The sequence below is a fragment of the Rhinolophus hipposideros genome (genome assembly GCF_964194185.1).
Source record: "Rhinolophus hipposideros genome assembly, chromosome: 21".
Taxonomy (NCBI): domain Eukaryota; kingdom Metazoa; phylum Chordata; class Mammalia; order Chiroptera; family Rhinolophidae; genus Rhinolophus; species Rhinolophus hipposideros.
Window position 1 is genome coordinate 37823639 of NC_138067.1, and position 25129 is coordinate 37848767.

General features: G+C 50.0%; 1 protein-coding gene across 7 annotated transcripts in view; it reads left to right on the forward strand.

The window, feature by feature from the left end:
- Window positions 1-4188: 4188 nt before the first annotated feature.
- Window positions 4189-25129, forward strand: part of ACTN4 (actinin alpha 4) — a 70533-nt gene continuing 49592 nt past the window's right edge. For 6 of the 7 annotated variants that reach the window (XR_013992166.1, XM_081031979.1, XM_081031976.1 and 3 more), the window contains exon 1: window positions 4195-4475. Coding sequence is in view for 6 of the 7 variants with exons in the window: in XM_081031979.1 (XP_080888105.1) it covers window positions 4314-4475 (162 nt within the window). In the remaining variant the exon portion in view is untranslated. Of the gene's footprint in view, window positions 4476-25129 lie in introns of all 7 variants that reach the window. The other variant, XM_081031978.1, reaches the window with a different exon arrangement.

Consider the following 25129-nt stretch of genomic DNA (forward strand, 5'->3'; position numbering starts at 1 on the left):
AAGGGAGCTCTTCGTTCTATGACAGTGGCTTTGCCTATGGAGAGGGCAGTGGCAGTGGCCGAGCTCCCAGCCCTGCCAACCCTCCCTGGTGGTTCTGCACTCACCCATCCTCTGGGCACGGACTTGGGGAGCCAGGGCAGGGCAGGATACTCTTTGCCCTGGGATCCAGAGCTGAGCAGCAGCCAGGAACTAGGGTGTGTCCAAATCCTGGGGACAAAGTGTGCTTCTGTAGCTCAGGACTCAGGAGGCAGCTCTAAAGGGGGATAGCAAGGGGGAAGACGGACGCCACTACCCGCCGAGTTGATTGTGTGGTTATTAAAAGGCACCTCGGTGTGGGCACAACTCTCACTCACCCATTTGGTAGGTGCCCTTGTGTAGGCGCCTCTGCACACATGGCCACTCCGCAGGGAAAAGGAAATGACCTGTATCTCCTTTGGGAGCCATGTCTTGTCATGCTTGGCTGACCTGCTTTTGTTTCAGGAGTATCATCCTTTGAGCAGCTAAGAGGCCCAGCTCTGGAGAAAGACTGCCTGAGTTCACACCCCTGCCCAGTGGCCTTTGGGCTTCTTAGCCCAGTCTGACAGCTGTGAGTGCCCACTTCGGTAGTTGCTGTGAGTTAAGGCACGTGAAGACTTTAGAGCACCTTGGTACGCTGTAATCGATCATGAACTTGTTGCCTGTCTTGCTCAGGCTCGGGGCTGCTGTTCCAGCTGCTTCCATAGTCACCCCTGGATATCCCAGGTATCTGTTCATGTTCCCAGCCCTGGGAGGACACAACCCTCTCTCCTTTGTTTCGCTGAAGTAGCATTAATCATGGGTAGAAATAAATAATGGGATGCAGCACTTACTCAGTTCTGACGGCAGTCTTGAGAATTTTTTTTTTTTAAAGATTTAATTGGGGAAGGGGAACAGGACTTTATTGGGAACAGTGTGTACTTCCAGGACTTTTTTCCAAGTCAAGTTTTTGTTCTTTCAATCTTAGTTGTGGAGGGCGCAGCTCAGCTCCAGGTCCAGTTGCCGTTGCTAGTTGCAGGGGGCGCAGCCCACCATCCCCTGAGGGAGTCGAACCTGCAACCTTGTGGTTGAGAGCCCGCGCTTCAACCAGCTGAGCTGTCTGGCCACCCGGGAGCTCAGCGGCAGCTCATTGACTTCATTCTAGTTGCGGGGGGCGCAGCTCGCTGGCCCATGTCGGAATCAAACTGGTAGCCCTGTTGCCCAGAGCTCACACTCTTAACCAACTGAGCCTCCCATCTGCCCCCAGTCTTGGGAATTTTAAGAAGTGTGGAAATGGTGAACCTAAAGCTAGGGCCCATTGGCCATACCCCTTCACTTAGAGCCCCTTCTGGTCCCTTCCTGCCCCCTCTGAGCCCCTGCCCTGCTGTCCCTTGACCCTCACTAGACAGCAGCTGTTATTACACACTGTCCATGCATGGCCACTGAGAAGTGACGGTAAAGCTGACTAAACAAGTACTTAATGTAAACCTCACTGCCGAGGACCGTCCGCTTTGTCTCTGAGCCATAGGTCTGGGAGGTTTCTCAGGGTCCCCTGGGAGCAGGCAGGGAGGGGCAGACGGCCCATCGCCGAAGGGCCTTTCCCTGCTGACCAGGCCCAGCACAAGAGCCTTGGGTTTGTTCGCCAAGTCAGGCAGGAAGAGGCTGCCTGCTGCAGCCCAGTTTTGGAAACTGCCAACCGTCCTGGGTCTTTGGCCAGGTCTCGGCATCCTCTAGGGAAATGGGCTACTGCACAGGCCTGGCGCCTTCCTTTGCTTGCCATTGGACCCCTTCCAGTGCCTTTAAGAGAGGTGGGAAGAAGCCCTTGCAGCTCCCATACCTGGAGGAACCACGTCTTCTAATCTCCATCCCCAGTAGTTGACTGACACAATCCCTTCCTTTCACACTGTCAGCCAGTTCCTGCTCTGGTCTAACTCAAACCCTTACCTTCTTACTTTCCCTGACAACCATTCCCTTCAAGTCCTTCCCTGAATTCAGTAAAGATTTTCCCACTCCCCTGTTGCTCACTTACAAAACCTAGAAGCTGTCTTGAGTTTTGATTCTTACCTCTGTTTCATCCCTGCCTTCCACCCACCCCCAATCAAAGTCGTGACAGCCGTGTCTGCTTCATTGCCCCAAATCCTCCCACTGCCCTTGCTCCATGGCTCTCTTCGCCAAGACCCTGGTGCTGTCACCCTTATCTGGACCATTGTAGCAGCCTCCTCAATGGTCTCGTGCTCACTCCACCTTCTATAGTCTGTTCGCCATGTGTGGGTAGGGGGACCCTGTGAACAGCTGAATCAGCTCCCAGCCCTGCTTAAAATCCTCCCATTGCATTTAGAATAAAAGTCATCATATGTCAATCTTATTTTAATAAAAACTTCCAATTCCTCACTGTGGTTTTAAGTACGTTCATTCATTCACCTAGGGTTTATTAAGCTTCTGTCTTGTGCCAGACGCTGCTTCAGAGACTAGGGATACAGCAAAGACCAAAACAAAGATCCCCACCCTCATGGGCTGACATTCTTGGGAAGGAGACCGATAAATACAATACATCCATCAATCACGTAATATGGTACATGGTGACCAGTACTTTGGCAAAAAAATAAAGCAGGGAAGGTGTGGGACGCTCTTTTAAATATGGTGGTCAGGGAAGTTCTCACTGAGGAGGTGATGTTGCCGCAGAGACCTACAGGAGAGGCGGCTGTGAGCCCTGGGGATCCAGTGTCTGGAGCAAGTGATCCAGGCACTGGCAACAAGGTATCACCAAGTACAAAGGCCGTGAAGCTGGAGCATGCCTGGTGTGTTCCAGAAACAGGAAGGACGCCTTCAGCGTGGCAGGAGCTCAGAGAGCAAGGGGCAGAGTGGGAGGTGAGCTGGGAGAGGAAATGGGGACGAGGACAACAGGATGTAGAAGACCTGGGGGTCTCGCAGATGCCACATGAGTCTCAGTTGTTTCAAAAGTGGGGCTGGGCTGGGCCAGGGCAGGAGAAACTGCAGCCTTTCCTCCTTTTCTTGACTTTGACGTGTGTCTGAGTGTAGTGCCACGGGAGGGTTGTGGGCATACGAGAGAGGGACTTGATTTGACTTGGGTGTTCACAGGCTCCCGCTGGCTTCCTGTGGGAAAGGGGACGGAGGGAGCAGGCAGCCCTGGTAAGTAGGCTGCTGCGCTGGTCTAAGCTAAGACAACTGTAGGGGGATGGGGTCAGGTTGGGGCCACCGGGGCAGGGGAAAGTGGGTCGATTCTGTATATACTGTGAAGATGGAACTAACAATTTCCTGAAGAACTGGATGTGGGGTGTGAAGACAAAGAGGAGTGAAGGATGACTGCAAGATTTGTTGCCTGTGTAGCTGGAAGGATGGGGGCATCATTCACTGAGATGGGAATTCCTGTGGGGTGATCAGGAGCTCAGCTTTAGGTATTTAAATGTGAGGTGCCCATTAACGTGGCAATGTCATTTATCTGTATTTGCTTATTTTTTGTTACCTCCCTCACCCCCATATTAGCCACTTGAGAACTTATCATGCTCAGCATTATATCCTCTGTGGCCAACAGTGGTGTCTGCCACATAATGTGTGCTCAGTGAATGTCGAATGAATGAAGATAGACAAGTCCAAAGACTCCTCTACTTTCCCAGGCAGCAAATATGTATTCCAATTTACCTAATTCCGATATCCATTTCGTGAATCCTTCAGGTCTTTGTTCAAATGTTCTCAGCTCATGCTTGACTTTTCTCAATTTATCTTCCTGGCATATACTATATACATCTTAAAATTTTGTTGTCTCCCTTCACTGGAACGTAGTTCCATGAAGGCAAGGATTTTTGTCTATCTTGTTTAATGCCAATGCGTAAAACATGGTTTGGTACACAGTAGGCGTTTAATAAATATTTGTTGAATTTATGGTGCTGAATGGGACTACATTCCACGCCTGAGCACGTTAAGGCCTGATGGCGAGACCCACCTTATGAATCATTCATCATCCTGGCCCCGCCCACACGCAGAGGACGCGCGCGCTCACGCGGGAGAGGGAGCGCGGCTCGTACACGAAGCGAAGGAGCGGCGGGGGAAGTGGACTCTGCGCAGGCGCCGAGCGCCCTGAGAGCCGGCTGTCTCGGAGCCTTTCTGGGCTGGAGGCGCGCGAACCAGGGAGGGCGGCGGCGGCGGCGCGGTGCGCAGGCGCGGCGAGTCGTGCGCAGGCGCGGGCGGAGGGCGGGCTGAAGCAGCTGGAGCGGCGGCGGCGTCGGCGGCGGCAGCTCGGGCAGAGGGGCGGGAGTTGAGGCGGGAGCAGACGGGCTGGTGGGCGAGCGAGAGGCGGCGGAATGGTGGACTACCACGCGGCGAACCAGTCGTACCAGTACGGCCCCAGCAGCGGGGGCAATGGCGCCGGCGGCGGGGGTAGCATGGGCGACTACATGGCCCAGGAGGACGACTGGGACCGGGACCTGCTGCTGGACCCGGCCTGGGAGAAGCAGCAGCGCAAGGTGCGCGGCCCGCGGGCCGGACGGGCTGGAGGGGGGCTTCCCAAGGGAGGCTGGGGGCCGGGAAGGGGGTTGGGAGGTCTGTGATGGGTGGGGGTCCTGAGAAGGAATTGGCGGGTCTGGGAAAGGGTGTGGGGTCCTGAAAAGGAATTCCAGAACTTGAACAAGGAATTGGGAGTCTGAAAAAATAATTGGCGGCTGAGTGGGGAATATGGAAGTCTAAATAAAGGATTCGGGGATCCCGATGAAGGAATTGGAGGGTCTGGGCGGGGAATTGGGGGAACCGAGGAGATGATTGGAGAATCTAGAATGGAATTGGGGTCTGAGGAAGGACCGGGATGGGTTGGAGTGCTGAGGGAAACGGGGAGCCTGGAATTTGTGGGTCAGGACAGAATTAGGGTTCCGGGAAGTCTGAAGGGGAGCTGGAGGACGGAGGGGGTTCTCTGGAATACAGAAAGGTCTGAAGAGGATTGGAATTGTGGGCGCCGCGGGTGGGGGAGTTCTAAAGGAGATGAAGATTCTGGAAGTCTGAAATGAAGTCGGGCTAGTAAGGAAGGGATTGTGGAATCTGGAGGACAGTGGGAGGACTAGGAGCCTGGGGAGGCGAAAGGAGGAGAGGGGCTCAGGAAAGAAGTGGGTGTGAAAGGACACGGGGCTCTGGGCGTGAGGATGGGTAGGGGTGCGGAGTGTAGGGGTACCAGGTATGAGGATGGGTAGGGGTGAGGGGTGTGAGGAGTGGTAGGGGTGTGAGGAGGGGTAGGGGTGCGGGGTGCGAGGAGGGGTAGGGGTGCGGGGTGCGAGGAGGGGTAGGGGTGCGGGGTGCGAGGAGGGGTAGGGGTGCGGGGTGCGAGGAGGGGTAGGGGTGTGAGGAGGGGTAGGGGTGTGAGGAGGGGTAGGGGTGCGAGGAGGGGTAGGGGTGCGGAGTGTGAGGAGGGGTAGGGGTGTGAGGAGGGGTAGGGGTGCGGGGTGCGAGGAGGGGTAGGGGTGCGGGGTGCGAGGAGGGGTAGGGGTACCAGGTATGAGGATGGGTAGGGGTGCGGGGTGTGAGGAGGGGTAGGGGTGTGAGGAGGGGTAGGGGTGCGGGGTGCGAGGAGGGGTAGGGGTGCGGGGTGCGAGGAGGGGTAGGGGTGCGGGGTGCGAGGAGGGGTAGGGGTGTGAGGAGGGGTAGGGGTGTGAGGAGGGGTAGGGGTGTGAGGAGGGGTAGGGGTGCGAGGAGGGGTAGGGGTGCGAGGAGGGGTAGGGGTGCGGAGTGTGAGGAGGGGTAGGGGTGTGAGGAGGGGTAGGGGTGTGAGGAGGGGTAGGGGTGCGGAGTGTAGGGGTACCAGGTATGAGGATGGGTAGGGGTGTGGGGTGTGAGGAGGGGTAGGGGTGCGGAGGAGGGGTAGGGGTGTGAGGAGGGGTAGGGGTGCGGAGTGTAGGGGTACCAGGTATGAGGATGGGTAGGGGTGTGGGGTGTGAGGAGGGGTAGGGGTGCGGAGGAGGTCTGGGAGTAGGGATCTGAAGGGAGAAGTCAGGGGCCTGTAAATAAGAAGTTTTCGAAGATGAGATTTATTTGGGATGCCCCGTTCTAAAGGGAAGATAAGGGGAATGAGGAACGGATGAGGGGCGGAGAGGCTGAAGGGGGTACAGAGAGAATTAGGAGAGTTTTGAGGAGGCTTTCTGAAGAACCGATGGAAGGTTGAAAAACACAGGAAAGGGTTGGAGGAGCCGCAGTGAAAAGTCTGGAAAAGGTGAAAATGGTGGGAAGGAATGTGAGCCCGAATGGCAGATAATGGGAGGGTGGTTTAGTGTAGGAAAATGAAAGTCTCATTAGGAAGGGAGTGTGTGAGGGATAGACTGAGGAAGGTGGTGTTTAGTTTGTTTGTTTCGTGGGCGGTACTGCTTCTGGAGATGCAGTCCGGGCTGGAAGTGGGTCTGCGTTGTGCAGGGAGAAAAAGTTGTGTTGGGAGGAAGAAGTGAGAGTGTCCCGGAAGAATTGTGTCTTGGGGGTTAGGAGGTGAGGAGCTTCTATAGCAGGATCTGGTTTCAGGTGGCCCTCTGGGATGTGGAAGCAATTTAGGGGAGACCCACAGTAGTGGAAGGGAGATCAAAAGGGCTGGGAGGCCCAGAGACGGGGTCGCGTGTGTTGGGGAGGGGGAGCCCCGCGCTGATCTGAGAGGGGTTGAGTGTGTTTCCAGGAAGAGCTGAAGGAGTGTGGTGAGTGGCTGTGTGTGGGGGACGCTCATTTAAAGGTGTTGTCTGCGAAGAGGGTGGGAAGTCCTTGAAGTCAGAGGCATCTCGTGTGTTGCGGAGATCTGACTTTTCTTCCCAGATTTGTTACTCATCAGCTCTGTGGTCTCGGGCAAGATCCTGGAGCTCTCAGTGCCGCCTGGCATCTGTGATTCTACAAAAGTGGACGTGTGTGCTGTTGGGACTGTAGGAGCGTGGGCTTGGTGGAGCTTTTTCAGGAACACGGGGGCAGACTCAAGGGATTGGAGCTGAGGAAGGGGAGTGGAGAGAGTGACTGGAAGCTCCTGGAGGGTGTGAGTTGGTGCTGTGGGGCCCAGTGCGGCAGGCCGGGAGGGAGGGGAAAGGAGAAAGGAGCCGCTGTTCCAAGTTGTCCCTGGGGTGGGGCCTGGCATAACCTTGGGTAGATTACCAGCCTCTGCTTGAATTTCCTCATCAGTGGGGGTGGCGGATTGGTCGTGGATTGGTGTGGAGTCCTTATCCGTTGCCCCACCCACCTCAGGGTGAGCAGGTTGAGCTAATCTGACATAAAAATGATTTCTGTGGGGACGGAGATGTATGTCGTGTGCAGTCTGAACAGTAATTTATTACCTGAGGCAGGCAGTGCTGGGTTGAAAAAGGTTCAGAGTTGCCTTTGGAAGAGACATGGAAAGTTGGGAGGGAAAAAGGGGGCCGTGGAGTTGTGTTGGAGAATGTCTGGGATCTGTCTTCTCCAGCTCCAGGTGCTTGAGCCCTTGACCTCTTTTCCTCAGGTGGTAGGAATGGGGGACCTCCCTTCTCCTCCCTTCCTGTCTTCTGCCGCTCCCCAAGTGACTCCTTTTGCCAGCTCACTTCCACTCCCTTCTGGGAGTCAGGGTGTGTGCTGCTCTGTGGTTAGTCTCCCTTGCACACAGGGTGAGGCTGGGCACCCTCCAGGCCCTGGGTGGCAACCAGGGCTCACCGGAATCCCAGTCTTGCTGCTGTGTTTCCTTCTTCCTCCTCCTTCCCTCAAGGACTAGGCAAGGTTGAGGGAAAGGGTGGCTCCCAGCATGCTCTTCTACCAGTGCTTTAAGGCCAGATTCCAGTATGTCCTGCTTTATACCTACTGTGGCAAATATTTGCACTTAAATGTTCTTTGGGGAAAAATACTGCTTCACTGCCGTGCACTTTCCTACTGTTATAAGGTAGGGATTCCTTATAAAATGGGGCAGGAGTAATGGAAAGAAATATACACACCAGTTTGTACTGTTCTCTCCCTTCTGAGAGGAACCCCCACCCTCACCCCCAAACAGGCTGGCTTCTACATTGCAGTGTTGCTTTAGTAAATGACAGATTGCTCTTCTTGCCTCTTCAAGGCTGAGCCACTGGGCATGGGGACAAGTGACAGTCCTGAGAGTTTCCTGTGCATACTCGCTCTTAAAACCTACATCTTAAAACCTACATCTGTAGGCTCTTAAAGCACGTGGAGTTGAATTCTTTTAGGAATTAAGCAAGGGTTGGCCCAAGTGCGGGGGTGTGAAGCCTTTGCCTTTCCTGACTTGTAGGGACCTCTGTATCCAAGGCATTCCCCAATACGTAGGTTATATAACAGTTCTGACATGGGAAGACCCTAAGTGTTCTCCTGGGGGTTGGGGGAAGGACAGGTCTGGATTTGGAGCAAGTTCTCAAGCAATTACAATTCTGGGCCACAGTTCCCTCTCCCCAGTGTCTGAAAGGGGCTTGGGTAGCCTCACCACCCCCTGCTCTCCTGGACAGCTGCTCTAGAATTTGTCACAGCAAGAGTAATGCCTCCTGATTGCTAAACTTGCCTGTTCATTGAAACATCACTGCTTGCAGGGCCTCAGTGTTTTCGACTCTGACCTTTGGCTCCGGTATGTTAGATGTGAGTTAATTATTTGAAAGTTCTATGGTGTTTTGTTTTTCTCCGAGTAGGTTTTTTTTTTTTTGTTTTTTTTTTTAAAGGCTGATGATGGAGGCCCCAAAGTAGCCATCTGTTATTTTGTTCCATTACTCTTAATTGCTTGCTTCTTAGGATCTGGCTAAGACTAACAGGTCCTTAGCAGTTTTCCAAATTGAATAACATACTTACAAAAAAACAAAACACAACAACAACTACCACCAAAGTCAATTGTCATCTAGAAATAAGACTAGTGAGGGGGACAGGTATACTCTGCCCTCTTGGGAGAGAGGTGAGGGGCGCTATTCAGCTGCTATCACTCTATTTTCCCTTCTCCCCAATGTGTTTTATAACGTAGCTTTCCTGATGACTGCAGAAGAGTGAGGTGTGGGAGTAGAGCACCCTTGTAGTCACTCACACGCGTTCAGTTGAGAGCCGAAATCCGATTGGTGCCATGGAGTGGTGCCTGCTGCTTCAGCTACTCCTCGGCAGTCCAGGCTGTGGGCCCGGGATTGCCCTCTGCCTTGTGAAACACCCTCCCTGGTTGCAGTGAGGCCAGCAAGGAGGCTACTTTGGCAGCAGGGAGCTGACTCACTCTCCAGTTGGAACTGGTGCTAAATGGTTTCATTTAATAGCAGCTGATTGCCTGGCCTTGAGTGGGCGAGTGGGCTGCCATGTGGGGAAAGTTTGGTGGAAGTGTTGGGGGAAAACAACCCCGGAAATGAGGGTGGTGTTTTAATATCCAGCTGCTGCTGGTGCCGTTAACCGCCTGAGATGTAGTCAGGGAGCCTTGCACTCTCAGAATGTCCTCTTCATCGGATGTCAGGGCAGCAGGGACAAGTCTGGCTTCCAGTCTTGAGCCTCTGGGTTGGGGAGTTCCGCCATCTAAACATATACTCCAGTCATGGCAGCCTTGAGCCAGACAGCGCCCGTTTTCCGAGTTAACTGAGTGGTACAAGTTATCTGGCAGTGCTATTTAGCAGATGACTGCCTTGAGAATGGAGCCAAAAAAGAATTGATTTGGGAAGGCTCAAGGAATTTCTGAGACTTGAGAGGAACACTTTCGGCATTTGCTGTATTGATTTATAGTGTGCTGGGACTTGTACAAGCCTTTGGCCAGATCTAAGGGTTGTTCTTTAAAAAACACACACACACACAAAACGATTCCCTTCATGCTTTTACTTTGGGAGTGAGGGGAGGTGGAGCAGGGAAGGGCAAAACTAATTAGCAAATGGCTGTCTTCAAGCTTTCTGAATAGCTAACCTGTCAACATGTTTATCTCTTCCCTGACATTTAGTATATTTTAGATCAGTGTTTCCCCCAACTTTGTCCCCGTTTCCTCCACTTAGCGATGTCCGTGTTCTCACATTCAGTTCTCTTTCCTCAGTTTCCTTCCGCTGCCTTTATTTATGTATTTATTTTACTGAACAACAAAAGCACTCCTGTTACCTTCAGTCCTCCTTCCCCCCTTTTCTTTTTTCATGGAAATAGGAGGCAAGTGATAGCAAGTTGGTAATTCAATGGCAGTGGTAACTGAAACACTGACCTACTAAAAGGTAGGCGGAAGTTTCTACGTGGGCAGATGCAGATCCTGTCATCCGTGGAGGTTTGAAAGAAGCCTTTATGTCATGGGTGGTTTGAGTCTCCTTTAGCATGAGTTTAAACTGAAACATCAAAGGGCAGTTATAAGGAAACTGAGTTTTACAGTGTTGGCGGTCTAGGCACCAGAATTTGTTATAAAGTGTCTGAAAGTGGCACAGGTAACAACACTTGGCTTTTCTTTAAGGTTTATGAGTAACATTTTAGTTACTGTCCCAGGTATCAAGGAGCTTAAGGTTCAGTGAGTCAAAAGAAACTGAATCATTTAAAATTCCAGCCTCTGTTCGAAGAGTGATCTTATTGGGGGTGGCCGGGAATTAACTGACTGGCTGGGAGTCTCGAGAAGGATCCCGCCTCCTCTAGAAAGTGAAATCTTTGCATACATTTAGCAGGCAAGAGCGTCCTGACCTCAGTGCTTGGAAAGTTCTGTCCAAGTAGTGGTCTCCCTGGGGTTACAAAAACCCCTGAGATATCGGCCTTGGTGGTGTGCCTTTTGTGGCTGTGGTGTTCTTTTAAGTCCTCCCCCATCCCCTTTCCCTCATAAACAACAGATGCCTGAACTTGGAATGTCTGTGGAATGTCTTTAAAAGCTGGTTGGTGTAACTTGGTTGCCGAGGCCAGTGGTCTTTTTCTTCGATGTAGTTTATTGAAGTGTTATCGAAAAGTGAGTGCATCGAGCGTACTTGAGATTTGCTATTTGCCACCTGTTTGTGTGCTGCCTCCTGCCTTCCTGGGATGAGTCTCATTCCTCCTCCTGTGTTTCCGGAAGGGACAGTGGTTCCCTGGTTAGAGCAGTCCCTCCGCCCTGGTCAGCAGACCTCTTATACTTCAGTCATCTGTGATTTTCCATACCTACTTTTTCTTTTACATAGGTAATAACTTTTCTTTAAGTCAATTTGTCTTTTGTAACTTAAATTTTAAAGGAAAAGTTATATGAGTGTGGTAAACGGAAAAGCCAGCTTCTCTGCCCATAAATAGAAGGAAACCTGGAAAATAAACAGGCTGAAAACAATAATGTTGCTGAATTCTAGCTACTGTGTTTCCCCCAAAATAAAACCGGGTCTTATATTAATTTTTGCTCCAAAAGACACAGTAGGATGTGTTTTCAGTAGATGTCTTATTTTTTCATGTACAACCATCTACATTTATTCAAATACAGTCATGTCGTCTTCTTGTGGAACGTTGTCATAATGTACTAAATGCATCCGTCTGGCTGACAGTCTTAATGGGGGCTTTTTTTCGGGGTGGGTCTTATTTTCGGGGAAACATGGTAGGTACTATTCCCGCTGAAGCCTCTGGGCCTGAGGCCTGCTCCTTTTGTTAAAAAGGAGAGTGGCAGGTGTTGTTGAGGTGCTAAAGGCCCACAGTACCAAGCAGAGACTTCCTCTTTGAAATAATCAGAAGTTTTACTAGAGAATCAAAGGGAATAACCTTCTCACTCTGATTCAAGGTTTAATGTAGGATGTGGATAAACTTGAACTCTCCCATGTGTGCATGCCACACTTGGAGAAACCTTTATCTCGTTGATCTTGTTTGACCTGGGAAATACTCCAGGAACGACAGGGCAGAGTGATGTACTCCGAACCCCATCTTGCTCGCCGAGCCCAGTGTCCCACCACACGCGACTTGAACATGTGGCTCATGATTGGCTGACACTGGATGTGTCTCTGCTTCCAGACGTTAGGATTTTTTGATTTTGGGTTTTTAGGAAATCAGGGCCACATGGTAAATATAAGAGCTATGGGGTCCATCACTTGCACCTCACACAGCTTTTTCTTTTTAAGACTCCAGCTTTCTTACACATCTACTCTTAAAGTTTGGCTGCTCCCATGGATAAAGTACACTGCTACCCCATCTGGGTATTTGAATCCTGAATTCTGGAAGAAAAGCAGTGCCCTCCTGCGGAGTTAAGAAAGACTTATTTAAATGTTTTTCTTCCAAATATCAGAACAGAACAGAGTCTTTGTCTTCCAGTGAAACCATCCACGTGGGGCAGAAATAGTTGGAAGTGGCAGTTTCTGCTCTGCAGAACGCAATGAAGTCATCTTGGGAAATATCGTTGACGGTGTTGAAACGATTGAATGGGATGCTAGAACACCAGCAATACAATAGCATTTGTGTCTTCAGCTTTGGGTAGGAATAAAGAAGACATTGTGGTTTGTTTTATGCTTTTTAAAGTTCCCCCCCCCCAAAGGTGTGGGGCTGACTGATGTCTGTCACTGGCTTTCTAGTGGGTTTTTCTTTTCATCCCCCCGCCCCCGACAGCTGTTGAGAGTGGGTAGAAGCCACAGTCTAGGTAGATGGGAGGACTGCGGAAGGAAGGCAGGCAGTACGCCTTACTCCTTGTTCTCCACACGTAAAGGGAATACATTCGGTTTTTTAATCTTCAAAAAGCCCAAGGTAAAGTGTTTCCATATCTCACCTCCTGAGAGTTCTAAGAATGTCTTAATTAGCAGCCATCCAACGTAGGGCACTGCAGGAAGTAATGTAGATGCGTTTCTTTTTTTTTGTTTCAATACATGCTTCATTTTGATGGCTGAGAAGGCCAATTTGAGGTTAGGAGAAACATCACAGGAGGAAGCCTGAAAGTGATTCAACAACCAGCCACGCTGTGGAGGTTGCTTGAAGGGAGTGTTGCTCAGGGAACAGCCAACACGTTAGTGCCCTACTATCAGTCTAAATCTGGGGATGAGGAAAAGGTATTGAGTTGATATTGCCATGGAAACCTAGTTGCTTACTTATTGTTTTGGGGAGTGCCTCCGAGAACCAGAGGCAGTACTAATGGTGGAATGTTGGGCTACCGGGCAGTAATACAATGCTGCCAGCTGGTCTCACAGGAAAATATGCTCATGCACGGCAGCCATGCTGGGTAGGGCCACCACGGGCCTCTGTTCCCTGCTGCAGGAATCGGCCAGTCCATTTGATCGATGAGGGCTGTATATTTGCACATGAGAGAGGGAGAAGAAAAAGGAGAGTACGCTTTTGCGGCTGCGACGTGCGCTTTTCCTTTAGGCATTTAGAGTTGGAATCTCAGCTATGTGACTTCTTCATAGCAGGGCAAAATGTGCCTGCGTCTTTTGCCTGCTTTCACAAACATTGGCAAAAAGAATTCAAATTTCCAGCAAATCCCAAGCGCATTTCATTCCATGATAAACTTTTTTTAAAAAAAATCCACATCCTTCCTACCCAACTCTGAAAGTAAATAAACCTTTTCCCCATCACTTCCCCCCTTCTTTAAGGAAATTAGTATTTTTATGTTGGACTCAGTGATGAAAATATTAAATGCTTTTACAAAGTCTTCTTTGGCTGTTACTGGCATGGCTTGTGTGTGGAGGAGTCAATTTTTTGTTTCGTTTTGTTTTTTTAATTTTATTAGGCTTGTGTGATCTTCCAGTTTTGGCCTGTGAAATAAACTCAGTTGCAGAATTCAAAATGTCTGGAAGCAGCCAACTTGCTTGGCTGGTTCAAGGGCAGTCTGATGAATCAACTCTTCTTACAGGCTGTCTGTTAACCAGGCCTGGAAGGTATCCAGACGGTAAACATCACCAGGATTGTGAGGCAGTTATTCTTTAGTTTTATGTATGTATGTATTTATTTATTTATGGTCATTTGAGCTATGTTGCCAAGTCTGGTAGGATCTGACTTTCTGTCAAACAGAACGGTCTGTATCAAGGTGTCTTTTTCAGAGCTGTCAGCCTCGTAGTCACCTAGCACTGTTGTCTACTTGTGGGACCGGAGGGGTCACCTAGACCAGCTGGGGGCGGGCTGCTTCATGACCATTTTGAGAAACTAACTTTCCCTTTCCTTTTGTAATTTTCATTAACTTACAAACTCAGGACAGCACAGAAATCATTTCACTGAGGGCTCTGAACCGGTTTAGGGATGATTGGTTAATGGATGGTGGCCCAAAGCTGGGGAAGGTCAGGGAGTGGCGCTCAGCTCCTACCTGCTGCACAGAAACATCCCAGAGATTCAAAGGGAGCAAGCCATGTCCATAAAAACAGACGAGTCTCAGCGCATTGAGTTCTCTTAGCAGCTACCTTAGACTTGAGAAAGTTCTGGGCCTCTTTAATAAACAACCACAAACCAATCCTTGCCAAATACGGCCTGCTCCAGGGCCATAGGGTTAGCTTAGGAGACAACTTTCTTGCCTAAAAATAAATGCATGTTCCTATCGAACATTCCAAGCATAGTTTAAACATGAGAGTTCTGAGTAGAAGTCAGGCTTTGTGGGTTCAGTTCTGTCAGTGTGGGCAGTTGAGGGACTTGGGGGGAGCTTGCTCCCTGCTTTTGGGATTGGCCTCTGGCCACCCAGGAAATCGGATGACCAAATGCACACCATCTTCCATTTCATTTCTGTATGTTCTTGATCTACTCACAGGCTGATGGGGGAGACAGAGAGCAAGCATGTAAATAAAACAGTATTTTCAGATAGGATTATGTACTGTGAATTAAATAACAGCAGTATATTACTCTGTGTTGGGCACTATTCTCCGTGTTTTACCTGGACTGACTTGTGTAATCCTGTGAGATAGGTGTTGTTACCTTTACAGGACAGTTGCAGAAATGAATTCTTGGAAGGTTAAGCCACTTGCCCAAGCGACAGTGGCAGGATTTGAACCAAGGTCTGGCTTTCAGGCCTGTGCTGTCACTTCAGTGCTACAGGCTAGTGATTGGGAATGGCCTGGGGAGAGGTCGCTCAGGGGAGGAGGACAGTGCGGGTATTTTACATCAAGGGGGAGAGCTCCAAAAGTTTGACATTTTAGCTGTTCCCTGCGGGATGAGAAAGAGGGAGCCAGGAGAACATTAGGGGAAGGCTGATCCAAGCAGAGGCAGCGGAAGTGTGGAGGCTGTGATGAGCAGAAAGAAAGCCAGAGTGGTTCAGAGCAGCTCATGGAGAAAAGATGGGCACAGCCAGATCTCTTAGAGCTTTGTTGTGGGAAATGGGAAGGGGGAAGAGGCCTATAGTCTGCAAATTCAGCCCCTCTTAGGCTCCAGCAACCTCATGCCTCCAGAACTCTGTCACTGCAACCCTTTCCTCTCAGGCCCCCTGGACAGGCCCGACCAGAACTAACTTCTAAAGTGGAAACCCCAGGACTGTAGAACATTAAACCAAACAAAAGCTTCAATTATCTCTGTGATCATTGCTGCAGGAGACACCTGTGTTTGATTAAAGCCTTGGTAACTATTAAATCTGGAGTTTTACGGCACTGTGTACTCATATTGGCTTTGTAGTGTCTCTCTTACAGAGCTTAACTTTTACCCATGAACAAATTCCAGCCCCTTCAGTCCCATCAAGAGGCCGCTTGATTTACAAAGCATCTCCGGTGAAATGTTGTGTCTCCCTCTTTGAAGTGGGAAGCCAGGAAGCCTGTTTTTCTTTTTTTAAAACTGGCTCTTCTCCTAGGTCCTTCCTTTCTCTAAATCCCTTGTCCCTTTACTCACTATTTCCCCGTTGTTTCCTTTGGTCCCGGGGAGCTGTAGGTAGGTTGGTTCTAGTTCAGAGACAGACAGGCGGACTGATTCACTCTGATTTCCAGACCCCACTGAAAGCCAATCCAGGAACACGGCAGATTTCGTTTGGCCCATGGCTCCCCATTTGAAGGCACGCCTTGTCAAACTAGTTATGTGGCTTTTGCTCAGGGAAGGAGGAACAGTGACAGAGCTTGGGACTATCAGTAGACGCGCCAGAAAACTAAGTTCAGGGATCATAAAGTATCCATTGTGACTGTGGGCTGGGATTCTCTCTACCCTGCCCTTGATGCGATTTGGTAGCAGAAATCACCCCTGTCGCCAGAATAAATGAGGGAATGAATGTGAAGGTGTCCTATAATGGCATGGGCAGCCCAGCTGCTTCAGCTGGAAAAAAGACAGCGAGGTTTCCATTCTCCTGGCAGCATACCCATGTGAAGTTGTTAAATCTTTTAAGTAGCTGTATAGGAGGGGAGATAAGTATGTTTTTATCCTTATTCCCTTAAATACAAAAATAAAACTTCCCCGTTATAAAACTGTTTCAGAGTGGGAAGAAAGTATATGGCGAATGGAAAATGTGTCTGATTATATTGAGTCCTACCCCACGTTTGGGATACAGCTGTAAGTTTCCACGGTGGGTGGCTTATTATGCATTTATGCTGAGCTGAACCTGCTCCAAGCTGTTCCTGCAGAAAGAAAAGTCTTTCTTGGGGGAGAAGCTATCTCTTTCCAACACACTGTAAAGACTCAGAAGGCCTTTTGAAAGACTTCAGCAGCCGCCACTTGGGTAGCAGAATTAGGGGCTGCTGACCAAAGTGGGTCTGCATTTTATAGCCAACTAGCATCTTGTGTAACATGAGTTGGGGCTTCGTGGGCCCTGGAGTCCAGCACTCAGGTAGAAACATGACCGCCAGGGCCAGACGACAGCCCTTGCTGGGCCCCTCTGCAGAGCGGAGCTCCGCGCTGAGCCTTTGGGGTATGAGAGAAACCGGAGCCCCGGCCCATGCTCTCAGGGAGCTCACCGTGTAGTTGGGGACACAGCAAAGCCACAGGAGACTTCAGAAGGACACTAAGCGGCACAGCGACAAGCTCACAGCACTCTAGCCGTGTCCCGGGAGAGGAAAGGGGTGAATAAGGGCAGGTGGGGTCAGTCATGGAAACTTTCATAAAGGAGGTGAGTGTGCAGGAGGGATGGGCCTTTGCCCAGCTGCGGGCAGGTTTCTGGGGGCAAGTGTCAGGGGGTCCCGCGCGTGCAATTGAACAGCTTTCCGTAGCTGCCTCTGATGAGCAGTCCTACCAGTTCCTTCCCCTGATGAGCCTTGTCTTTGGGGTGTTTCACGTTTGAGGCACCATGTTGGTATTTCTTAGCCAGGCCTTGGAACCTCTGAATAGCAAGACCCCAGGTTCTGAATCCATATCCGTTCACATACCAATTGCTTTCACCACTATGGTGGGCGTGCCAGACCCCTCCCCAGGTGGGAGTCTGCTCTGACTGAGCCTTTTGAGGCATTTTCAGTTTACTGGTGGTCCCTTCAGAAGAAGCACAGGCTTCAGAGAAAGGAACAGAGACTCCCTTCTTATGTCCAAGGGTCTCTCCAAGCTTTGTGCCTCATGACCCCTCTCGTGTGTGATGCGGCCACTGTCTGCCAGTCCAAAGACCACTCACAGCTGGGACTGGCACTTCTGTGTTGAGATCATGGAAGTGAACGCGGCCGCCTCCCGACAGGCTGGCTGGTTTGCTCTGCCCCCATTAACATGCCGTCCCTGGAATAAGGGTAGCCTAGAAGGGTTCTGCCTTGACAGTTTATTCTTGCCTGCCAAGCTCAGCTTCCAGGTGCTATTCTTTTTTCTAAATAAATGCCTTAGAGCTGGCTTGTAGAACTTAGAGTTCCCATCCCAGGAAATACTCCAGTGTGTTTTTTTAAAAATTAAAAAAAAAAACAAACCCTCATTCATATGCTCATGGCCAAATGTGTGACTCAAATACTGCATTGCCCTTGATATGCTTTCCCAGAATTGACATACTTGAGTTGCACTCCGGCCTTGCTGTGAGATAAGGTCGGGGTGCTGGCCCATGTTTCTTTCTTTGTGTGGTTTCAGGTTGTTTTTTCTTCTCCCATAAATGATGCTTGAGAGCCGTGACATAGCTCAACTCATGTAAATAAAGTAGTGGCTGAAATCGTCCAGTAGAACTTGGCCTCCACCTCTTAGGCGGCCTGGCACCAGTAGGTTTGCCAAGGGTGGATTTGGAGGGGATGACGAGGGTGGCAGGTGTCTCCTGGAATGAACCAGTCTCTGTAGCTTGGGCGCTGGAGCTTAGGGAGAGAGCTGCAGGATATCAGCACAGCCCGTTTCCGTTTCCCTTTTCCAGTTTGTTACGCCTTTCAGGCAGGGTCTGCCTGACAATCCCTAAAAGGTGCCTCTGTTTGCCCTTTTGAAAGGCAGAGGTGTTAGGGGAGGAGAGCACCTGGGGTATGTAGTTGGGGTGCATTGCCCTATCCACATTCTGGGAAGGTTTCTGGGGAAGAGACTGCAGAATATTCAGGGTCAGAAAGCTGCTTGCATGAACCCATGCACTGGGAGGAGCCTGCTCAGCAGTGGGATAGCCGATAGCACCCAGCCTACCCACCAGACGATAGCAGTCGGCTCAGGTGTCACTGCGATTCAGGCTGTCTCCTGGCCCAAGCAGCTGCAACCTGGGGTGGGGGCGGGGCTGTTGAGAGCTCTGAAGCTACTGTGAAGGGTGCTTCTGGTGACAGAACTGGGAGACAGTGAAAGGTGAGGTGTGGGAAGAGGGCTTGGGTCAGGACCCAGCCTTTAGGAGACAGACCTGGGCTCCACACCCGTCTCCTCCACCCCGGTTGCGTGGCCCTGGTAGGAGTAAGCCTCAGTATCCCTTGAAAAGGGCCATCGTCCTACCTCACAGGATGATTCTAGGATTAACTGAGATAAATACTACGTGCGAAGCGTTGACACAGTGACTGGCAGATTGTCAGTGCTCACTCAGTAAATGGAGCTTCTCCAAACGATTTCAGCAGCCCACCATCCTACGGCCAGGCGGAGTCTGCTGCTTGAGCCTCCTCTTTAAAGGGAGTTGAAAGGGTCCACTGAAATACTCAGCTCAGTGGAAAGCCAAACCGTATACCCCCGTTCCTGAAGTCCTCCCTCAGGGAGCTCCCAACTCGAAACCCAGCCAGCAACTTCAAAGCAGCAGCCTCTGTCAAGTGGCAACTGGCACTTGAGCTGCAAGTGACATAATGTAGCCCTCTCCCTGGCCTCTGGGTCCACCTGGGCCTCATTACCTGGGAGGTGGCTTATCATTGCAGAGTGGCAAGCCCAGAACAGTTTTGTGTCTGGATGAGCCATCAGCAGTGCCAGCAAGGCTCTTTCATGAGAACTCAGCTTATTATTAAGTTTGGGATGAGCTAAGGGCTCATTCCCGGGGTCTCCTGCTTCCCCAAAGCAAGAACAAACAAACAAAAACAAAAACTACTGACTCAAGTTAGAAACGACCCACCGCCTTGAGTCAGGCCACCTTCTCTCAGCTGGTAATGATGTGGAAACAGGAAGAGCTTCCCAGTGATAAACCCCAAAATAACTGCCTCAAAACGCTGTCACGAGGGACCTAGAGGTGTGCAGGAGCCGGTGCCCAGCTGCTGACCCGGAACCAGGAACCTTCTAGAGGGCTTAGCGGAGCCATGGTCCTTCCAGGCCTCCTTCTCCACTGTTTCTCACAGCCTGCTGCTCCAGCCTCTCTTCTGCCTTCCTCCTGCCCCCTCCCCTTCCCAAGGTCACTTCCTGATGCCATTCTTCATCTTAGCCTCTATCCCCCCAAAAGCAATCAAATCCACAACCTAATAAGGCAAAAGAATGAGGAGAATGTCCGCCTCTCAGCCTCTCCCCTAACAGGGCGCAGACCCGAAGCAAATTTGGAAAATGTTACAAGGGAGTGACAACTGACTGGTGTTGAGGGGGTGGAGGGTGGCCCATTGTTGGCAGCAGGCTGGACCCTGCGGGAGGGCCACCCGAGTTGTGCTTTCCAGACCCCTCTCACACAGAAAAGTGCGTGGAAAAGAACAGCTCGCTGCATCTCCAGTTGGGAGTCGCACGCCAGGAGAACTGCGTCCACCCATGAAGAGTCCACCTGGGAGGCTGCTCGGAGAGATCTCACTTCCTCGCCATTGGGATTCGGCAAATCCAAACACATTCTGCCTCTGAGATGAGCAGTTTTCTTCCCCTGATTGTGCCAGGGTTAAATTAGCCCTGGCGTTAATTAAAACTTGTCGACACTTAGAGTGGGGCCCCCAGAAACCTGTCACCCCTCCTACATCATTATCCCAGGCTAATCAGCCCTCCCCAGTGCACAGTTTCCACTTGGGAGGAGGAACAAGCCTCTTTCAGCCGGGAGCCCTGGGGGAGGGGTGCTGACTGTCCAGCCCCGCTTGGTTTTGGAAGGTCAAGCTTAGTAATTAACCTAAACTCTTCAGGGAGGGGGTGAAGGAGCAGGAGCCATCTAAAGATGGACCAGGTCTTTCAAATTGCTAATTATCAGCAGGCATGAGGTCATCTGTAAATATATCTAATTCTTTAGCTGTAATTAAGGTGCTCGTTAAAAGTGCAGGGAAGTTCTGTTTTTTTAAAAGGAAAAAACACAAAAAGTCTTTGTTTCGACTTGACAGGATGGCTCAGACCAGGGGAGGACTCAAGGCACAGGACTGACTAGCTTCCTGCCTTAAGAGCCTTTACAGGAAATTCACTGCAAACAATATTGGTGACCCTGCCAAAGAGGCAAACCTGGGGTGATGTCATTGTTCAAAGCTGTCACTGCCAAGCATGGCCTTTGGGGAGAAGGGTTGGTGGGATTGAAACAGGAGTTTGTGTGTGTGTGTGTGTGTGTGTGTGTGTGTGTGTGTGAGAGAGAGAGAGAGAGAGAGAGAGAGAGAGAGAGAGAGAGAGAGGAATAGTTGTCTCGAGAAGAGGCAAGTCAATTGAAAAGCTGGGCAGGAGAGAAATCACAAGTGTGGGGGCGTCATCTTTGAAGTACTTAGCTAGGTTCAACTTTCCTTGTTTTTCCAAGTTTAAAAAAATTCTTACTATTTTTGCTCTTCAAAATGCTGCTGCTTTTTCAGAGACAGCCTTTTCTGAGCCATTTCCCATTTAGTGCTCTCTTGGGTAACTGGCTGTTACAGGCTGGGATCTGTGGCCCACGGGGCAGGGTGCTAAGTTGGGCACTAGGTAAATGCCACTGCTCTGAGAACGAGAGGCTCCATCCGTGAGAAGTGTGGAAACTGAGACACGGGACAAGGTGAATGTATGTGTTTCTTCCACAAAAACATTTTGGAAAACACCCAGCGCCAGCGAGTTGGCGTCTAGAAGCTCATCTTCCCCTGTGCCTCCCGGAACCGTCTGGAGCATCTTTGAAAAAAGGACAAACTTTGCATCTTGTCCTTTTTCTTCTGGCTGGAAGTCTAACCTAGAGGCATAAACACAGTCTTAAAATGAAAGCAACAAAAATAAACTCGAACCAGCCCTTCGTGAAGACATTAATGCAAAATATGCAAGTTGGCTTACTATTTACATGGCAGAAGGCAGTCAGAAGAAGGTCCAGGCCTGGTTAAGGAGTTACGCCTTTTGAGGTGCCTGTTCCTTAGAATTCCAAATAAACCACGGGTAATTTACTCAGACGGGGTTATGATGCGGTGTCTCATTTCATGCTTTTGCAAAGTCCAGTTTCTTGATGAAACCTCTGAATTGCTAATGCAGGATCAGGATACAGGGTGCCCCTTACACCCTCCTCTCCTTCAAAAACATCCTAGTAGCTTTAGAAGGAAGTTTGAGGATTAAATAGGCGAGCCATGTAAGTTTCCTATGGTTCATATCCTGTGATGTGTTTAGTATTCTCCCCTCCCTCTGCTTTCAGCTGACATTTACTGTTAGGCTTGGAGATAACAGCAAGAAAGCAAGCCACTCTAGCTGTTATCCTCTTAGCAGTTACATTCTGGAGGGGAGAATGGACAGTGAATGAAATGATGGAAGTGAACCTGATATTAGGGTGACGTGTAGATGTGAATGTGGTCTTTGGTTTACTGCTTACGGTCTAACTGAAATAGGCCCATTGACGTTGCTTTCCTGTGTTTGGAAAGGATCTTTCCAACATGCTGTACGTGTCTAGGAGCCCAGGTGTTCAGGGCTACCTCTCTTATAAATCGACTTTCAGATGAGTCCTGAGCGTGTGGTTCTTGGCGTGTGGTTTTGTACGCCCCCCCCCCAGGGCTGAGGAGTCATTTTGGGATCCAGCTTTTCCTGAAGCTATCCTGGCTTGGGACGTGTTTCTGGAAAGAGATAACAGATGTGGGCAAGAAGGATACATGTCCTGGCCAAGGACACCAGACTTGACAGGTGTCCCCCATCAATGGCATCTAGCATTTCTATGTGGGAAAAATGTAGGTGGCCCAGTCTGCTCTCAAATGGATGGGTAGAGGACTCGTCTGGAAGCTGCAAGCTCGCTATTTTTACTTAGATTGCGCAGGTATTTGAGGCAGCTGGGCAGGAGCTGCTGGCGATCACGGTTGGGGGCGGGGAGGAGTGGCAAAAGCCACAGCCATTACTTAGAAAGATGGTTGCCCTTGGATTCCGTGAGCTGCTGCTGGATTCCGGAGCTGCTTTGTGCACTTGGAGCCACGTTTTTTGAGGTTACCTGCCAGGAAGCTGAGTCCCGTGTGGCCTCAGGAAGTTGGTGAGGTTAGCACCGCTTTCTGATGGGTTGGTAACAGTACCAGGGCTGATACCTCATAGTCGTATCTCTGGGATTTTGTTTTTGGGGACACTTCGGAAATCGTCTCTTTGAATGCTGGCTCATCGGCTCATTAGGTAGCTTGAAGCAAGAGTCGAGGGAAGGAGGGAGAGGCAGTTGCAGCCCAGCCAAAAATCTCTAGGCTTGGTCCTCAATGTATGGAAACTTTAGTGCTTTTCTGATCTTTAGTAGAAATAGCTGTTCACTTTTAGCACTAATTGAAAAGTGTTGGCAGTTGAAGGGGGTCGTCCTTCAGGACCCTGCAGAGCCAGTGTATCTGGTGTTTCTGACATTTTCCTGACCATTCCTTTCTCCTCCATTTGCCGCATCTCAGCCTCCCAGCCCCACCACTTAGATAGGGTGCCTAGAAAGAATGTCTCCTAGCCCCCCAGGAAATTTGGTGTTTCTACTCAGGGGAGTTGGAGACCACGTAACACCCTCCACTCCCACCCAGGATTTCAGGCCATCTGTGGGAGCAGAGGAGCGTGGTGGGACGCACGTCAAAGGAGGCTGGAAGCTGAGCCGGGCATCTCTGCCCTCAGTCCCCTTTCAGGGATAGTGAGACCGATTGGGTGGCTCCATCTCGCCCTGTAGCTTGTCACTCTAAGTGGGTGGTCCTGTCATCTGGGCCATACTGAGGGGCACGGGTATGAGTGCTCCTGGTTTCCTTCTGGAGCTGAGGGACTATTGTCCTGGATTATCACAGGGCAGGTGACAAAAACCAGTGAGGTAGCCTGGGTGGGGGTGGGGTAGCCACTACTTAGCCTCAGCTGATTGTGGCCAGGTGGGGATGAGGGCCTGGGACTTCATTTTCTAAGAATTGGGAAACCCAGAGTTTTATGGGGCAATTCAGCTTAAAAACAAAAACACCTGAAAACAAAAACCTGTAGGCTTCTCAAACTGGGGCCTATTTGGCCCCCAAAGCTACCCATTTGTGACCTTTGACCTCAGACATTTGCATGGTTTTCATCTCATCTCAGCCTCTCCTTTAGTTCCTTTTTCCCTCTTCACTGGATTGTTGCTGCTTAATCCTCTTAAAGGGAAGAGAAAATCCATATTCTTTTGCTTCTTGGTGACAGCGCTGATAAAAGGTGGTTGAAATGAATGGCAGTGGAAAGGGGGTTGCCTTATCTGTTTTTCCACCTCTGGAATCCTTCCTTCTCCCCATTACCATAGCTAATTAACAGTTAGCTCCTCAAACTTCCTCTCACCATATGCATACTTTTAGGGTCTGGCTCCATGTTTCTGGGAACAAAAATAGTGGAAGGTTTTTTTGTTTTTGTTTTAGGAGGCTAAATGACACACACTTTCATACCAAGGCAACTGCGCTGCACACACAATACTCTGGTGAACAATGCCAACCTTCCAAATGAACTGCCAGTGCACAATTTGCCCCCGAGTGGAAGATGCACAGAAACACTCATTTAGGAGTGATCACTTCAGTTTGACTTCTGCGAGATGGGCAATCCAGATTTTGTGCAAGACATCAAGTCTGAGACCTGTGGAGATAGAAAAGCCAGAACACAGCATCAATTACTGATGAAAGAGTTGATGGATTTCAGAGAAATAGACTATACTAGGTGTGCAATAAATTTGTTGATTTGGGGGGGGAAAATTGACACTCATCCCTGAAAAATTCATATAATTTTTTTCTCTAATCTCCAATTGAGTCCGCTATTATGGGATTAATGGCCCCACAGAAATGAATCCTTATCAGACTTTGCATTTGGAGCTGTCTGTCTGGGGAAAGCCAGGAAACTCTATAAAGGCATCGCCCTCAACTTTAACTTTTCTGGGCTCTGTCGCCTCTGCACTGGTTTGAGTATTTCCTGGCCCGATTGTTTTCTCAAGCTGGCCTTGAATCCTTAGATGTTATTTGTGTGCCTAGAAATAGCTGGAGGAAAAATGGTTGTAATGCTTTGCATTGCTCACTGCCTCTCTGTGGATGGAAACTCTGCAAGGGAAAGGGCTTTCCACCCAGAAAAGCAGCTGGGCGGAGGAGACTTCATTGGATGAGACTTTATTGTCTGGCTGGCCTATCCCATTATGCCAGCAGGGCTGTCACTTTGCCACAGTAATTAGGATGAGAAAGTTTTCTGACTCTCCACAGATTGGCAGCCCGCGGTTCATTAGGGTAGAGACCAGAACGGTGGGAGTTCTCAGAAGTGAGAACTGCCAGCCATATGGGCCACACAGGGGTGTTTGTTACATGAGGTTCTATTTTTTGCTCTGTGTCCCTTTTGATGGATTTGGAATAAATGGAGGAGGAAGAAAATGAATTATGGAGGGAAAAGGAGAGGTAGAGCAACAGATCAATAAGGAGGAGAAACCCTCTCACCATTGTTTAATAATTGATCCCAGTGTGATTGACAGAGAAGACGGGGTCCCCAGCCGTTGTGCATTTATTGAGCACTTAGCCAGTACATGCCATAAACAAGGTACCAGGTAGAGATGTGAATGAAATTGTTTTTCCTGTCCTCATGGAGCTTACAACCCAGTGGGGAAGAGCGGCATTAAACAGCAGCAACGACAAAACACCAAGTGTATAGTGTTCCAAATTGTGATCATTGTTGTGAAGGAAAAGAGCAGAGCCCTTTAAGGGGGTGGAGTGGGGAACTTGCCACAGGTTGGGCAAGAGCCATTAAGGCAGCGCTTTCTGAGATGGCGACAGTGAAATGAGACCTGGAGGGT